Below are 18,054 nucleotides of genomic sequence, written 5' to 3'. Positions count from 1 at the left end.
CAAAGTGATTACATTTATTTTCGTTCGTTTAGTTTATAAAGTTAATTTAGAGATATATTTGGAACACTTTTTGTTTGTTAAATTCAAGTTTTTGTTTTTTAAAGTTATACCTAGCAAACAGCGGCAGACAGATCAAAAGCCTGCTTAATTCATCGCGATTTAAATTAAAATCCATTGATATAAAAAACTTAAAACATATCACAATATTAGTTTAATCATTCAATCAAGATAATTCCAAAGTTTGTGCGGAGAGAAGCGCGCTTTGCAGCGCATGGAGACGCCAGTGCAATGTGGAATTTCTTTTTTGCTCATAAAGGTAAGAGTAATTTACCACCCGGGCCGGAACTGTAAAGGGTCTACCTTAGTTTGTGTGTACTAACAGTATCAACAAAATGTGCTCTTAAAGAAAACAAACAGAATACGCTTGATATCTTTGGTTTAAACAGGAGCGCTTCACAATAATTAACCGAAACCCAGGTAATTGCCTCACAAACACAATATCTATAGAAAGCTTTAAATTATTATTTTACTATAAAACGAAATAATTAAAATCAAAACAAAACTCCTTCATTAGCTAATCCATAAAGATGCATTAGGCATTAATGAGCAGATGGCAGGATCGTCAATTTCATCTTTGCAACACTGAATCAGAAAATACTAGTTTATTAATAAGTAATTCGAATATTTTCTTAATTTTTGCCTTGACACATTCATGGTAATTACTTTTGCTGGGGCTTTGAGGCCAGTTTTGCGTGCATTTGAATGCGGAACTCTTCCAGCTGGTCGCTGCTGATGGCAGGACACTAAACACCGCCGTGGCAGAATGAATGTAGCAGAGAGTTAGTCAAGTTATCCCGTTCCAGCGTGCAAAGTCACATGACTTTTTTAATGCGCACTGAGGAATTTAATTTGAGAGGCTTCTTGAGGGAAATGCAGCATGTACACCACAGCAAGCCGCTGTCTTGATGGATAGTAATTTTAGTTTATTTAGTCTATATATTTGGCAGATGTAAAGCATACATGTGTATGTTTTTTGTGTTAGTCCATTTTTATTTTATTATTATTATTATAACAGTTCAAGGAGCAACATGTTCGTGCACTTTCTAAAGATTTTAGTTCTGTTTTTGAATAAAGGGTTGTAAATCCCTTTTTTTATCCGATTCATCGATTAATCGAAAAAATAATCGACAGATTAATCGATTATTAAAATAATCGTTAGTTGCAGCCCTACTATGCGCGCTCTCAGGGCTCTGATGATCCCTATCTTATTTTTGCGTGAAATTTCAAACATTTGCCTAGTTGTCCAAATTATTGTCCTGTGAGTGTTTTATAATGGATGCTCGCCCATAGAAGAGGAGTGAGGCTCGGTGTTTATAAGCATAAGGCGCGCACTGACAGAGTTCACTGATCCCAAACCTTCACATTGATGTGTTTCAACAGATTTAGAATGTATTTGCTGTATTTTGAATTTGTGTATTAGTTTTTAATGGATACAAACAGTAGATATTCAGTCAGTCAAGTTCAAAGGGATAGGTTTAGTGGTCTTTTGGTATCTCCCTGTTATACGGCAGGTTCACTTATTTAAGAAAAAGTACTCTGAAGTTGTAAAGAATGTCTGAAGTAAAATAATTTTAAAAGTTAGAATTGAGCAGAGGTTTTCTTTAAAGATTATAAGGTATATTTTAAGTTTTAATTTAAAGTTTGTTTGAATTTTGAGTTTTTTTTATAACATGCAGTAGAAGAATAATAAGGCAAAACAAATGTTTTGGTTAATAAAAAAAAGGTTTCAAAATAAATACTTTTTCTTTACTGCAGAAGTACAGTATAAGAGGACATGTCAGGCATAGGGGGGCCTTGCAAAATTGTCCGGAGAAGGAGGGGGGCCCCGGAGTAAAAAAGGTTGGGAACCCCTGATCTAGTAGGTAAGTAGGCATATTCGAACGCACTTTAAGTAGACGTTCGTCCGAATCTCGCGAGAATTAGTGCACTCGCCTACTCTTTTATGAATACGGAAGATTCAAATATACTTATTTACTCGCCTACTGCTTTTTGTCTACTATATAGTATGGAAGTATGTGGTTTTGAACGCAGCGAATGACTTCTGACCTTAATAGCAGCCATCTTGCTGTACTTAGTTGATGCTGATAGCCACACAATTAAGGCAGCTACCTTCCATCTATTCATTATTCCTGCAATCGGTTTATAGAAGCTTTGTCTGTAAGTACTAAAATGTTTACAAGTACTTTATGTCCTTCTTATGTCGGGTATTGGTGATGTTACTCATGACAAATTTATGTTTAGAGAGATTATTTTCAGAACAGTGCTACATACATCTACATTATTATTGCATATGGTATATACAGTTTTCTCTTAATTGAACTGTAACATTTCTTTAACCCACATTTTTTAACCCTATTTTCCTCTGTATTTCAGTTTTACTCTGTTCCACTTGTATTTGAAGTGGTGGTCACAATAAATCCATGCTTCAGTTCAATGTCACTGTGGAAGTAGTTATCTATCTGTCTAGTTACAGAAGGGGAACTCTTTTACGAGGGCGGAATATGGACACTCCTGGTATCTTCTGGATTTCTCTCTCTCTCTCTCTCTCTCTCTCTCTCTCTCTCTCTCTCTCTCTCTCTCTATATATATATATATATATATATATATATATATATATATATATAAATTCACAAATGTATTTATTTTTCAGTAAAACCAATCCATTATATATATATATATATATATATATATATATATATATATTTTTTTTTTTGTTGTTGTTGTTCAATAATACTTTTTTATTACTGTAAAATTTTGAGGTTTTATGAAAGTATTCAATATTTATAACATATTTATGAGCTATTTTTTTCCTACTAAAATTAAACTGAACCCTTTATTTTTTTGACACACCTGGTATCTTCACAGTCAAAAGTAATTGATTTGTTTTATTTATTTTTTTCCAGGAAAACCAATTCAATATTTTTTTTGATTCAATAATATTTTTTAAGAGGTTTTATAATACTATTCATTCTATTTATACAATTTATACGTTTATTTTTTTTTCTATTAAAATTCATTAATCACTGAACCCTTTAGTTTTGGACACCTGGTATCTTCAAAGTCAAAAGTGACAGATTTATTTGTTAGATTTTTTTTTTTTTTTCAGGAAAACCAATCCAAATATATTTTTGTTCAACATTTCTTTTTCTTTTTTTTTTTAAATTCTAAGGAGGTTTTATGAAAGTATTCAATATTTATAACATTTCTATGAGCTAATTTTTCATATTAAAATCTCTGAACCCTTTATTTTTGGACACACCTGGTATCTTCACAGAGTTTGTTTTGGTGATTTGAAATATCAACTTTTTTTACTTTACTGGTGGTGGGAGTTGGAGAATGAATCTATTTCCAAAAAAAAGTGGAGTGTTCCTTTAAATGACATAAATTGCCTGTTATTCATTCCGTTTTGCTTGGTATTCTTCCGTTCTGTGTTGTTGTGCTTCAGAGTTGACTGATATATTTTGTCAAGGCAGGATGGAAAGACAGCTGACAGACCGAAGCAGTTTGAGTTGGGTGTCTGTCATTTCCATACACAGAAGCAAACATAAAAACATAGGATCCAACAGTATGGCGTTTTAATTCAGTTAGAAAGCAAATAAACATAAACCAATGCAGTTAAATCTTTTAAATGTTAACTGACATTAACAACACAGTTTAAATCACAAAGTATCAATGCCTCAGTATCAATGTTTTTTTTTTAATATTATGTATGATTTCATTTATGATTTATGAACTAAATTATGCTACTCCAAAGTTTGGGGACTGAAGGATGCCTTCAGTCATGAACTGGCAGAAGTCTTCATACTCCAGACCAACTGGGAGCTTCAATGTTATGCTGCAGGTGTTTGCTTCTGGGAACATCCGCCTGCTTCCATCCAGGTTTTCATGGAGAAACTCAATTGTTGGAGTTTCTTTAAAACCAAAAGCAGGTATGGCAGATGCCCCAGAAGCAAACACCAGCACATCCTCTAAATTGACCTGGACAAGGTCCCCTTCATCAACATGGACTGCTGCATCTCCATCTGTGACATACAAATGAAATAGCAGATTCTTCATTACGGTACTTATACACAACTGTCAAAATAATGTATTGAGAATGTGATGTTGATGTATTGTTTGTTTTGGTGAAATAACGCGAGACACTAAGGGGACATGATTAGCTGCTTGTTAGCAAGTTAGCCTGTTACATTACAGTATACACACAATTTCACTTACCACATAAACAGAGTAAGAGAGATGACTGAAGACAATGGCAAATAATTTGCATATCAGGGCTCTCGAGTGCGACCTAATTTCTCAATTGTGCGACTAAAGAGAATCTTAGGTTGCAGCCGTTCTAGGGCAAAAAAACAAACTACTACACTGAGGGAAGCTTCAAAGGTTTCTATGTGTTTTGTAAGGGTGTAACGATATACAGTACGCATCCCGATGTTGGGTTCACATACGTGTACTTTCTTTGTTGTACATACAAGGTCACATTTCAAGGTTTTATAAAAACCTTCCGTATTCAAATTAACAACTGAATAGGTCTGTCTGTCACTGAAAATTTTATTAAATTTAACATGATAGTGCTAAAATTGCTAAGATGTCCAATTCTTTAAACCTGCTTGCGACGGAAGATTCAATATGTGTGCAAAACATTCCTACCAGACGGGTGACCAGCTAAAATTGACGTAACGGGCGGAATAATATTTATCTGTCGGGTGTGGTGCGTGTCGGACAGGTGACAGGTATTTGCTCTTTGGACTCAATCCGCTACACGCTGACATGCAGCTGCTCTCAAACGATCCCGTGCTTGTGTTCACGCTCTCTCTGAAGACTGTATGGGACTGCCGCTTTCTCTCGCAGTGAAAGCGTTTTCCAGTCGAGCCGGTGTTCGCGACATAGTCTCGAGGGGGGAACGTAGTCGCAAACAACAAGGTCTCATTTTATTTTACAAAAAAACTAAATAAATAAAACGTTATGATAATAGTTTATGTGTTATTTGCTATTTATCATTTTATGGGCAAATGACTAGCGTAGTTTTCATATCAGACCCAGTTAACTATGACATTTTACACATAATTGTATTTTTACCTGGCAAACCTAGTCGTATGTTATACTACATGCATGTTCAGGATTTTTTCCCTTTATTCATAGGCTTTCTCAGTTTTTTTATGGATCATACAGCTCCACTATAGCCTATTTAAAATGATCATGTTTTCAACACTCAGACATAGTGAAATGTTCTTTTGGTTGTTAATGATAATCTGTCCAGCAACTGGTTAAATCTAGGAAATATCGTTACACCCTAGTGTTTTGCAATGTTGATGTATCACGGACATATCATGAATCCTTTCATAAGCAAAGCTAGGAGAGGGTGTAAATAAGAGACTTGTAGTGTCTCAGTGCGAATCAGATAATTCAGGCGATTCGATTAGAAGTTTTGAAACACTTCTACAGACCCAAATTCCACAAGAGTCCCCATCATAAATCTGACGTTTATACCTTGGTGCCAGCCAGCTGAAAACGAACCTAATCAACTAACTAGGAGCTTTCAACAACTTGGAACATTAAGACAAAAGAACACTTGTTGATAATCCTAAGGAAGGAGATTGTCAACTTTGGGCAAGTAACCACGATTAATGGTCAAAGAGATGCACATCACATAAGGAAAATCATTAGAGATTTCGGTTGGTGGGCTCCGCCACTCAGGGGACACAGACTGAAATTCCTTCTACACCCCTTTTGACCTTTTTTTTCCCTCACAGAACATGTCCTTACATTCACAGCATGGCACAGGAATCTGCCTTTTCACATATACACCTAAATTGTGCTAAACGGACTTATGAGCAACTAATCATTTCTATGCATGACTTCCCATAGTTTATGTAACTCACATATTTGTCAATTATGCTTTAATTACTTGTTATGTATGTCCTTTTTGATATCCACTGAATAGCTTAAAGGTTTATATTTGTGTTTGGTATGCCTGAGCTTGAAATTGCATTCTTGAAATGCTTCTATAATTCAATTCTTTGTAAAATGTATTTTAGTCTTGTTATAGAAATCACGTCCAAATTTAACTCTGCAAAGAGCGGGAAAATCAGGTCCACGGGACTGATAAGATAACATGGTGATTTATGTTTTGGGAGGAGAAACTGACAATACCCCTAGTTAGGACAATGTTTTAATTGGTCAAGACACCATTTGGGATCAAATTTCGCTTTTAGTTCTAGCTTTTAGCCAAGCTCACTCTCACTCATTTGTGCTTCTTCTGTCTTTTACTTTAGTTCTTTTCTTTCCGTTGAGAGGTTCGTGTTCTAGTTACGTTTCGCCACAAGCAGTGACCCAAACGTCTGTGCCCGCCTTAACTTAAACCAGCGCAAAACTCAGCATCATCAGCCAACGCCCAAGACTACACATCGGACGACCACAGAACTTCCAACCAATCAGCAACCTCGGGAAACCCCTGTCTGGAACGACGCGACGACAAGAATTCCCTCAAAACCAAGGCAACGCAAGTACAACCTCCAGATTCTAGCTGAACTGGTGCATTTGATATAAAGTTTAATAACCTCTTTGAGAGACTCAATACGAGGGTTAATGTAAGTGATTGATGGTTGTTCAGGTCTAAGCAATTGCACATATTGCTATAAACTTGGGATTTCATATTTTCATTCCTTTAACTCATTCCTTCCTCACTTTCTCTTTCTGTAACCTGTGTGAATGCGTGTTTATGTGTTAGATTGGTTTGTATGTCTTAGGTTTATCCAATAAAATCTTATTTTTAATAGAAAAGAGAAGTATCTTGTGTTTTGTGCTTACAAGTTAATGTCTTAAACTGCCGATCTGTGCTAATATATAGTGTTTTCAATATATTCTGGATAGTAATACCCATTGCAGAGTTATGTTGTACAGCTCGGTCCATGAATCGCATGCCGACTCTGAACAGCTGTAAAACCGACTCTGTTCAAATTCCCTATTGAATCATAATCGATTCCCTTTGAGCTAAATTAATATGTAATATCCCCAACAGACTGGTTGTGCAGTATAGAGAGCTTAGTTTATTACAATAGAGCTTTGTGAGATGTGCGAACTAAGATGAGTGACAGCTTTTAATCATTTTTAAGGAAGTTTGTAAATGAGATATTGATTTAATAGAACAGTTAAACAAGAAGTTATGGTAACACTTTCTATGAAGCCCCTATTTATAATACATTATAAGGGTATTTCTAAGGCATTATAATGAATGCATTATAAAAACCTTATAATATGTTATATCATCTCATGAATAATCATAACAACAATTATAATACATTATAATACCTGAGTATCTGAGGTTATAATCTTAACTTTTAAGATTGTGATTATTTATAACACACACTGGACGCCATATTGAATCTACTTAATTTATTAAGGACTATATCATATTACATTTGTTTTTTTAACCCACATTTTTTAACATTTTCCTCTGTATTTTAGTTTTACTCTGTTCCACTTGTATTTGCAGTGGTGGTCACAATAAATCCATGCTTCAGTTCACTGTGGAAGTAGTTATCTATCTGTCTAGTTACAGAAGGGGAACTCTTTTACGAGGGCAGAATATGGACACTCCTGGTATCTTCTGGATATATATATGAAAGTATTCAATTATACTACATTTTATTTTGATGATCCCCTTAGTCTATTTACTATAAGCTTAAACTTTCCAACTACAATTCAGGATTTTGACTTTTTAATTGGCAAGTTTATAAATGATGTCACTGATTTAGGAAAAAAAAAATGACTTATTTTCAATATAAAAGGTAATTGTGGACTGGATTTTTGTTTTACCTTTTTCACAGTCTTGGACACATGAAAGATTAGTAACAACATTAGCTTTCATCCATTGTTAGTTTTTGTGCAGCATCAGATTTTCATTTTTTCTCCCTCATTTATTGTTTGTGGCTGTTTTTGCCCCACTGACTTCCATTATAACAACATTTTTCGATTGCAAAGCCTTGACACCATATTACCTCTTCCCAACAGGGAAAGCCACCAACAATCAAGAATGCATTATTCAAAACATAAAAAAAAAAATGAAAATCTGATGCTGCACATAAACAAACAATGCCTGAAAGCTAATGTTGTTACTAATCTTTCACATGTCCAAGACTGTGATAAAAGGTTAAAAAAAATCCAGTCCACAATTACCTTTTTCCAAATCTGGAATCATCATCCAAATCATTTATGAACTTGGCAATTAAAGAATCAAAATCCTGAAATTAGTAGTTTAGTTTAGTAGACATTTAGTAGTTTTGATCAGGTTGATTAAGAGATTTATGCAAATGTATACCTTTTTACAGCAGTTTAATTTAGTGGATGTTTTCATTCATGGACATAACAAAAGGGTAGTACATTTGCCCAGAGCGTATGGTTGAGTTTTTGAAAAATTTCAAAGCATTTTCTAAATATATGTGTCAAAATAAGATTTGTCACAAAAAATTGTTCCATTTCCTTTTTAACACAGAAAAAGTTGTGGCCAAATTAAAACTCAACAGCACTCCATAGTGGACAAAAACAACAAAATGGAGAAAATTTACCAGATATATTGTGGTTCAATGCAATTAATCAATAAATATAGCCCAAGTCAATGAACAAATACTAATAACTGCACTGAGTGGCATGCTAAATTTGTTTGGATGCTGCTGAATGCTGTTTTTTTGTGTGAATAGGTTGTAGTAAATTCATTGGCATTATTAAACAACACAGTTTCACCTTCAACAGCAATCAGCCAGTCCCGCCAGTGGCCAACTGCTACCTCCTCCAGAGCCCTTCTACTGCTTCCTCCTGGAGAATAATCCACTGAGAAGAGTTCCAGCAACGAGGCAGCTGATAAGATGAGGGCTCCCCCACAGAAGAGGTCCTCCAAAATTGCTGTGTGTTTTTCAAGGGCATTAAGCACACCCAACACTGCTAGTCCTTCCTTTAGCCTTTTTAAAAAGATAAGTACATAAAAATTCCCAGATTCAAACGTTTATATCATCGGTAGGATTACATCTATATTTATCATGCAAATGAAAAGTACAGACAAGTAACAAATCACATTTACATTTCTTTATTTACTAAATGCTTGTATCTGAATAGCACAGTTTAGGTGCACCTTATCAAGTCACCTTTATACTAAATACTTTATACAATAGAGGGTGCTTTAAAGCCACTTCACAGCAATGAATAGGAAAAAGCACCAAATTATTAAAATTCCCTTAGAGCAGTGGTTCTCAAGCTTATTTGGGCCAGCGCTCCCTACCCATTATCCAGGTCCCTTACCGCCCCCCATGAAATAAAAAGTAGTCTAATTGTCTTCACTGACTATTAAAGTTGATTATTGTTATTTTGTATTTATAATGAGGACTGTTATTATATTTACAGTAATTCAAATTTATGGCGCCATAAGGCTTTTTAAGAAATTACTTAAATTCAAGGATGCATTGAGTCGATCAAAAAAGACAGGTGAAGTACTTTTTTTACAGCTAATTGTTTACATTATTAACATTAATTTAGAGTTTTTAAGCATGTTAGTGATTTTCATTGCTACAGCTTCAGTGTAGTTGAGATGCTGATATACCTTATTGTCTCAAATTTAAAAAGACTAAATAAAAATTCCTGTTTAGAACATGTCCACAGAGATTTTTACAGAGGAGATTTTAGATTTTGTTCCATTTTTGAAATCTTTAACACCCTTTTTACTGCTATAATATGTCTGGATGTTTTCAAATAGCTTTCAGTGAAAAAAAAAAATCCATTAGTTTTAGAAAACCTACACTGTTTTTTTTTTTTTTTTGAGAATATATTGAGTTTATTTTTTTTCTGACAGTGGACATGGTTATTTTGGTGGGTAAATACCACATTTACACATGCCAATGGAAGAAATGTAAACTATTAGGTTACTTGCGTAACCCCGGTTCTCTGAGAACAGAGCGAGGTATCTCACTATGGGAAACGCCCCCAGGCGTGATAGACTATGGAAGCACCAATTACACCACGTCTGTCCGGAGGATAGACCAATCACAGCTCATACAAGGAGCCCACCCCTCTCCCTATATATACAGCTGTGATCCCCAAAAACGGCATTCTAAGCACGCTCTTCCCCCGTGTTATGCGAGAAGGGAAGCCTGGTGAGATACCTCGCTCTGTTCTCAGAGAACCGGGGTTACGCAAGTAACCTAATGTTCTCTTTCAAACAATCGCTCGGTATCTCACTATGGGAATGATATAGCCAACTCCCGTAACGCATGCTTTCCGAAGCCGCCTGAACAGACTCGAAAAGGGAAGACAAGACTTTAGTCCTCCAAAGAGCCAACTCTAAGAACTGCATGAGCCAATGAAGGCGCAGTGACATCAAGACGGTAAAATCTGATAAATGTATGGGGTGAAGCCCAACTAGCCGCCGCACAAATATCTCCCACTGAAATCCCCTTGAACAGGGCCCATGAGGTAGAAATACCTCGTGTGGAATGTGCATGAAGGCCCTCTGGGGCCTGAAGACCCATAGATGTATAGGCTAGTTCGATCGCCTCGACCATCCAATGGGAGAGGCGCTGCGAGGAGATCGGCTTACCCTTACAATGAGTGGCCCATGAAACCAATAATTGATCATTTTTCCTGAACGACTGTGTCCTGTTTACATAAAAGCGTAACGCTCGTACAGGACACAAAGTGTGCAATTTCCTCTCCTCCTCTGAAGAAAATGGAGGAGGGTAGAAAGCACGTAACTCCAAAGCAGAGCAGTTATAAGCTGAATCACTGACTTTGGGAACAAAAGCTGGGTTTGGCAGCAGTGTAACTTTGCTGTCATCCGGACTAAATTTTAGACATGTTTGATGAACCGACAAGGCATGTAACTCCCTCACTCGCTTAGCTGAGGCTAAAGCAAGTAGTAAGACCGTTTTCAATGATAGGAACTTAATATGAACACTCTCCAGAGGCTCAAACGGGGTCTGAGTCAAAGCATTCAAGACCATAGACAAATCCCATGATGGGACCAGTCGCTTCGACACTGGTCTCAAACGCCTCACCCCCTTCATAAAACGGCCTATAAGAGGGTGCCGGCCCACTGAAACTCCTTCGAAGCCCACATGACAGGCTGAAATTGCAGCCAGGTAAACCTTAATGGTAGAGAACGCTCTCCCATTGTTCAGTAAGCTTTGCAAAAAACAGAGAACCTCACTCACCGCACACTGAAAAGGAATAACTCCTTTACGAGTGCACCAGTCATCAAAGACCCGCCATTTCAAATCATACAGCGAGCGCGTTGATGGAGCTCTAGCACTCTGTATAGTATTTATGACCTCCTGGGGAAGTCCGAGTGCGTTTAGATTCAACCCTTCACGGGCCAGACCCAAAGATTCATCCGTTCCGGATGGGGGTGAAAAATTTGCCCCTCCGCTTGGGACAGCAGGTCCCGACGCAACGGGAGTTGCCAGGGCTCTCCCCAAAGGAGTTGGACAATCTCTGCCAGCCACAGCCTCCCTGGCCAATGAGGGGCTATCAGAAGGAGAGATAATCCGTTTTCTCTTATTCTGTCTAGGGTGGGAGAAATTAGACTCAGTGGTGGGAACGCGTATAGCAACACGTTCGGCCACGGGTGTGCCAGCGCATCCACACCCAAGGGTGCACTTTCGTCTCTGAGAGAGAAATACAGCGGACATTTTGCGTTTGCTCGTGAGGGGAATAGATCTACGGCAGCCCTGCCGTATATTTCCCAGATCTGATTCACCACCTGCGAGTGGAGTACCCATTCTCCATATAACAGGTTGCCCCTCGACAGGAGGTCCGCTCCCACATTCAGGACTCCCGGGACGTGCGTTGCGCGCAGCGAACTGAAATGCGCTGCGCTCCAGACAATCAGCTTGCGCGCTAGATTGTGCAGTTGCAACGAACGCGTTCCCCCTTGGTGATTGATATATGCCACCACTGTTGTGTTGTCTGTCCTGACTAGAACATGAAAACCCTCCAAGAATGGACGAAAATGTTTTAGTGCTAGAAAGACTGCCATTAACTCCAGCATGTTTATGTGAAGTCTGCGAAATTGAGGCGTCCAACGACCGTTTACCGATCTGCCCTGAAAAACAGCTCCCCATCCCATTAGGGATGCGTCCGTAGTCACTACTTTTCTCAGAGACACGCTCCCCATCAAGATTCCTGTCCGGAATACACAGGGGTTTCTCCACTGATGAAGTGCCATCACGCACTCCGTGGTAATTTTCACTCTGCGTGCGAGGTGCCGGCGTGGGCACAGACGCTTCGCTGCAACCCAATGCTGGAAGCTCCTCATTTTCAGCAAGCCCAGCGGAACCACAGACAGAGACGAAGCCATCATGCCCATAAGGCGGAGACAGGTCCTGTACGAGACCAGGTTTCCCACGCGAAACTGGGCTAGGCACTGATAAAACGCCATTATCCTCCTTTTCGAGAGCATAGCGCGATATTCCACCGAGTCTATTCGCAAGCCTAGATACTCTATCTCCTGGGACGGGATCAGCTGGCTTTTGGCAAAGTTGATCCTGAACCCCAGATTCGTGAGATGAGACGTGAGCATCTCTATGTCTCGCTCCGCGCGCTCCCTCGAATGAGCGCAGATCAGATAATCGTCCAAATAAGCAGATATTCTGAGACCCCTGTGTCTCAGAGGAGATAATGCTGCTTCTATGCATCTGCTGAACACCCGTGGAGCGAGGCTGAGCCCGAACGGGAGAGTAACAAATTCGTACACTTCGTTCTGAAAGGAAAACCTGAGATATTTCCTGTGCGCCGGATAGATGCTTATATGAAAGTACGCATCCTTGAGATCGACCGTGGCAAACCAATCTCCCCGGCGGATTGAACGAGTGAGAGCCACGACTGTGAGCATCCTGAATTTGTACTCCCTTAAGTGCTTGTTTAGAGCACGTAGATCCAGTATCGGGCGCAGTCCCCCGTCTTTCTTTGGAATTAGAAAATAACGGGAGTAATAACCCCTCTGAGTTTCCCCCACTGGAACTCGTCTTATAGCTCTTTTCTCTAGAAGGGAGGATATTTCCGCTTCTAACACCCGAGCTGAATCCCCGTTTGCTGCAGACGTTATAACCCCGTTGAAAGGAGGGGGTTTTACAGCGAACTGAAGCCTGTAACCCCTGGTTACAGTCGTAAGGACCCACGGGTGCGGAGAACACTCTCTCCATGCCTCCTGATGAAGAGCCAGAGGGTTCGGATGAACCGATTCCATAGATGGAGCGCTGGCGCCATCTAGTGGACAGAGAGAAAAACGGCCAGGATCTGTGTGGCTCAGAGACCGAATTATCTCTTGGTTCTTTGATATTATCATGTTTTTGTCTCCCTGCGCCCTCGGCATTGAGCCTGGATGCGACAGGGGTGTTTTTATTGACTGTGAACCCAGGGGCTGAAGTGCTTTGTGACAATACACTTGTGAACTTGTGCTTGAACTCCGCACACCACATTTGTTTGATGGTTGCGTTCTCAGCCCTTGAACATGTGGAATTGCTGTCAGCAATCCACGGAACTTTGTGTGTTGAGGGGAAACTGAACTGGCCTGAACACAACTTAGAACCGTTTCTCCGTCCAAAATCCACATCCTCCGCTTCTTCGCGGGTGGGAGAACAGACGTGGTGGACTCGGGAGAGGACATCGCAGAAAACCCTAGGTGCTGCCCGTCCCTCCCCTGCGGAGCCTGTGTCCTAGGTGTCCCTCTTCTTTTTGCTGGAAGGGTTAACGGACCTGGACTTTGCGGCCGCTGCCGCGAATGACTGCTTTCCCCACGGTTTAGCATTCGGAACAGCAGGGGGGCGGGCTGGCTGCTCTGTGCTCTGGGGTTTTGCAGTTCTGGACGCATTCAAAAACCTCCTGTTCTGTGTCGGAGGAACAGGCCGAGGGGGAACAGGAGGACGGAAAGCTCTTTTACGAGGCAGACAGATGTCGAACGCCTCACCCTCCTTCTTCTGGAGGTCGCACCTCTGTCTCATCGCCGCGACGGCCGGGCCGAACAGCCCAGTCGAGTCTACAGGAGCGTCAAGAAAATCCAGTTTCTCCCTGTCACCAATACTCGACAGATTTAACCACAGCGACCTCTCGCCCGCGACAGCGAGAGCCATGGAACGGCCGCTGCTTTGCACCGCACCACGTGAGGTGCGCAGATTGAGATCTGTAATGTTGCAGATCTCCTCCCAGACCGCCGGGTTTGGATTGCCGGCATCGAGCTGCGTGCCCAGCTCCTCCAATAATTCAGCTTGGTAAGCCATCAACAAGGACGTGACATTCAATGCCCTCACCGCTAACGCAGATGACTTATAAATCTTCTGGTACATGGAAGCGGTAAAGCGTTCCATTTTCCCAGGGAGGGAGGGGCTGGCCGATGAGAGAGTGGTCCGCCTGTTCGGATGCAGGTGGTGGGCCACTGACTGCTCGACCGTGGGAGGGTTAGAGAGCCCAAGCCCCTCCATTTCACTCACATCAAGAGACGAATAGCCCTTGACGGGCACGCGATGAGAAAAAGGTTTATCCCATGAGCGCTTCATCTCTGCTATGCACGCCGGCAAAGCGGGGAGGAGTTGTTTTGCCGTGGGAAGGCGGGACGGGAGCCTTTTCCCGTCATAGATATCACGTTTAACTCCCGGATCCCCAGGAGTTACGGGCCAAGGGATGTCAAGCTTAGCTGCTGCACGCTTACAGACCTCAACAAAGTCGCAATCCCCCACCGTCGATGCCATATCGCCACTTTGCACACTCACTGGCCTGGATGTTTGGGCTGCCGACAGGATAGCATCATCTTCCTCATCATCCGGCTCGTCTCGGAGGAGGCGAGCTAGCATCTCCTCATCCTCCTCTTCATCTCCCTCAACCTCATCGCCGCCCGCCAGCAGCTGCTGGTCGAAAAGCGGTGCAAACTCCGGAGACTCCGAATCCATTATATCTCCCCACGAAGAAAGATCACGCGGGGGAGAAGGTTGGGTCCCCTTAACGGGGGATCGTCTTTGGAAGATGCCGCCACTCGAAGCCTTCTCTCTAGAATCCTGGCCGGCATTACCCGACAGTGCGGGCAACTTTCCGCATCCGCCAGCGCAGCCTGAGCATGCTTTACGCCCATGCATGCGATACACATCGGATGCGGATCCCTGCCCGAGATCATAAATCCACATGCTGCCGGACATGAGCGCGAAGGGGCCTCCTTTCCCTTCTCCGCAGCGACTTTGGACACCGACATGGTGAGTCAAAATCTCCTAAACTCAGCTCGCCTTAACGCGTTAGCTAGGATAGGAAACACCACTAATAACAGTAATGCAAAGAGCTCAGTGACGAGCCGAAAATCCGCAACAGATTTTCTAACCAGGCAAATAAAAACTCAGTAACGAGCAGAGAATCCGTAACAGATTTATTTGACTACACTGCGTTCGGCAACGTCGACCTTGACGGCACGTTTAGGAACTGAAGCAGCGCAGCCTAGGTGCTGATGGAAAGTCCTCACGGGGAAGAGAACAAGAATGCCGTTTTTGGGGATCACAGCTGTATATATAGGGAGAGGGGTGGGCTCCTTGTATGAGCTGTGATTGGTCTATCCTCCGGACAGACGTGGTGTAATTGGTGCTTCCATAGTCTATCACGCCTGGGGGCGTTTCCCATAGTGAGATACCGAGCGATTGTTTGAAAGAGAACCTACTTTGCTATATTTGTAACATTATACAATCTGTGATTTGTTAATTGTATTAACTTAAACCAACCTAAATGCATTTTGTAAATATAGACAATTGTTTTTTTTGAAGTCTGCAACACACTCCAAAAAGGTTGGGACAGAGGCAAAATAAAAGTGAGAAGGTTATAGAATAACTAATAAACTGTTGAAGCAGTTAACAACAAGCAGGTGAATTGGAAATATGTGAGGGTATCCCGTTTGGTTAAAAAAAGTCTTCTCAAGCAAAGCTTCAAATCATGGCTCAAAATTTGTTTATATTAACCCAATGACATTAAGTTGACCAGTGTAAACATTGGAATTTTTTCTTTGTATTTTGTATTTAAAGATCATGTGACACTGAAAGCTGGAGTAATGAAGCTTAGCATGAGAGGAAAACACATTTTTACTGTATTTTTTTAAAGAAATAAATGAAACTTTTTTATTAATTTATTAACAAATCATATTGACTTTCTTTTGATGGTAGTGCATATTATAGGCTGTATTTTATTTATAATATATAGGCCTATATTAAAAGCATGTATCTTAACCCAAATATAACAGCCCACATTCCTTACAGGGAATGTCATTGAATGCCACATGACTTTCATCACATATTTGATTTGACTGGACTTGAAATATCAGTATCTTTAGTTTCCCAAGGAACAAAAAAGCCATGTAGAAATAAATTAGGCTATATTTGTGAGCTTTGAATGAACTCTTTAGAAATTTAGCATTCAAACCAACCGCAGCCAGTCAGCAAAAAAAAAAAAAAAAAAAAAAAAAAAAACGCTTTCATATTAATTTTTCTAAACAAGAAAAATAACATGCTTTATCGGCACGACACGTTGCATTAAAGGATTAGTTCACTTTCAGAACAACAATTCACCGATAATTTACTCACCCACTTGTCATCCAAAATGTTTGTCCTTTTTTCTTCAGTCGTCAAGAAATTATGTTTTTTGAGATAAACATTTCTGGAAATTTCTCCATATAATGGACTTAAATGGTGCTTTGAAATGTAACCTCCAAAATGCAGTTTAAATGCAGCTTCAAAGGGCTGTAAATGGTCCCAGCCGACGAAGAAGGGTCTTGTCTACCGAAACAATCCGTCATTTTCTCAGAAAAATATTTTTAATATACCTTTTAAGTCCTGAACCTTGTCAAGCACTAGAGCTGTAATGCGCACTCACGACTCTATGTAATCTACATAATCACGTCTGTGTATTCCGGCTCAAAAAGGTAGGGAACGGCGGAAAATCTCCATCTCATGTTCTCCTCAAGCTTCAAAATCATCCAAAATTGTTGTACTTTATGGTGTATCTTGTTGGTAAAGAGTTTTTGTCTTTGCAAGTTCGCTTTGTAAACACTGGGTCTGTAGGTTTGCATATGTTGTTCCGACGTGATTGCGTAGTACGTAACATCGCGAACGCGCAGCACGGCCCTAGTGCTAGACGAGTTTCAGTGCTTAAAGGGATAGTTCACCCACAAATGAATATTTGATGTTTATCTGCTTACCCCCAGGGCATCCAAGATGTAGGTGACTTTGTTTCCTCAGCAGAACACAAATGAAGATTTTAACTCAAAGCGGTGCAGTCTGTCAGTCAAATAATGGGAGTGGATTGGCACCAGACCTATAAAAGTAAACAAAAACACGTACAGACAAATCCAAATTACACCCTGCGGCTCGTGACGGTACATTGATGTCCTAAGACACAAAACGATTGGTTTTTGCAAAAAACTGAACAGTATTTATATCATTTTTTACCTTTGATACACAGCCACGTCCATCTGTCCTGAGCACAAGCTTTTCATTCGGCTCGTTACATGTGAACACACTCTGAATTTGCGCAAGCAAACCTAATCTTTTAGCTTTAAATCGGTTTGAACAATCAGAATAAGCGCAAGTAATTACCATTTTGAACAGCTGCTATATCCACAATCTCTGTGCACTGTGTAAACAATGACTGTCGTATTCATGCGACAGATCGCTTCCGGCATTTGCGTATACTACGCCAGAGTGCATTCACATGTAACGTGCCTGAGAGAGAGAGAGAAATAGATATCATAAAATTAATTTTTTTTTATACCATGTTTATATTTCCCACCCCTTGCCCACCCATCCCGTATTCCACCATGATAATCTGGTCACCCTAACATTTGCAGTGTTATACAGTAATGTGCATTGTGCATATTTATGATTTCTTGTTACGGTGTCTGGTTACTCAAAGTAAAAAGTAATTCTACATAATTGTGTGGGTCTGTTGTTAATATAAATCTGTATTTCATTAATATAGCTTTGTAGGAGGGTT

General features: G+C 40.3%; 1 protein-coding gene across 1 annotated transcript; it reads right to left on the bottom strand.

Annotated features, from left to right (window-relative positions):
* Positions 1-3,634: 3,634 nt before the first annotated feature.
* On the bottom strand, positions 3,635-17,821 carry LOC141338105 (G2/M phase-specific E3 ubiquitin-protein ligase-like). Its single transcript, XM_073843670.1, has 4 exons — positions 17,511-17,821; positions 17,261-17,376; positions 8,800-9,014; positions 3,635-4,082 (listed from the first exon to the last, which is right to left on the bottom strand). The coding sequence occupies exons 2-4, from the start codon at positions 17,269-17,271 to the stop codon at positions 3,799-3,801; spliced, it is 510 nt and encodes a 169-aa protein (XP_073699771.1). The 5' UTR covers positions 17,272-17,376; positions 17,511-17,821; the 3' UTR covers positions 3,635-3,798.
* Positions 17,822-18,054: the final 233 nt, after the last annotated feature.

This window comes from Garra rufa, chromosome 1 (genome assembly GCF_049309525.1).
Source record: "Garra rufa chromosome 1, GarRuf1.0, whole genome shotgun sequence".
In the NCBI taxonomy this organism is placed as follows: domain Eukaryota; kingdom Metazoa; phylum Chordata; class Actinopteri; order Cypriniformes; family Cyprinidae; genus Garra; species Garra rufa.
The sequence above is the reverse complement of the archived record's forward strand: the minus strand, read 5'-3'. Positions and strand labels throughout refer to the sequence as shown.

Coding starts and splice junctions, on each gene's coding strand:
- LOC141338105 (XM_073843670.1), bottom strand. Junction 4,083..8,799: donor CTGGCTGATTGCTGTTGAAG/GTGAAACTGTGT, acceptor TGTATGTCACAG/ATGGAGATGCAGCAGTCCAT.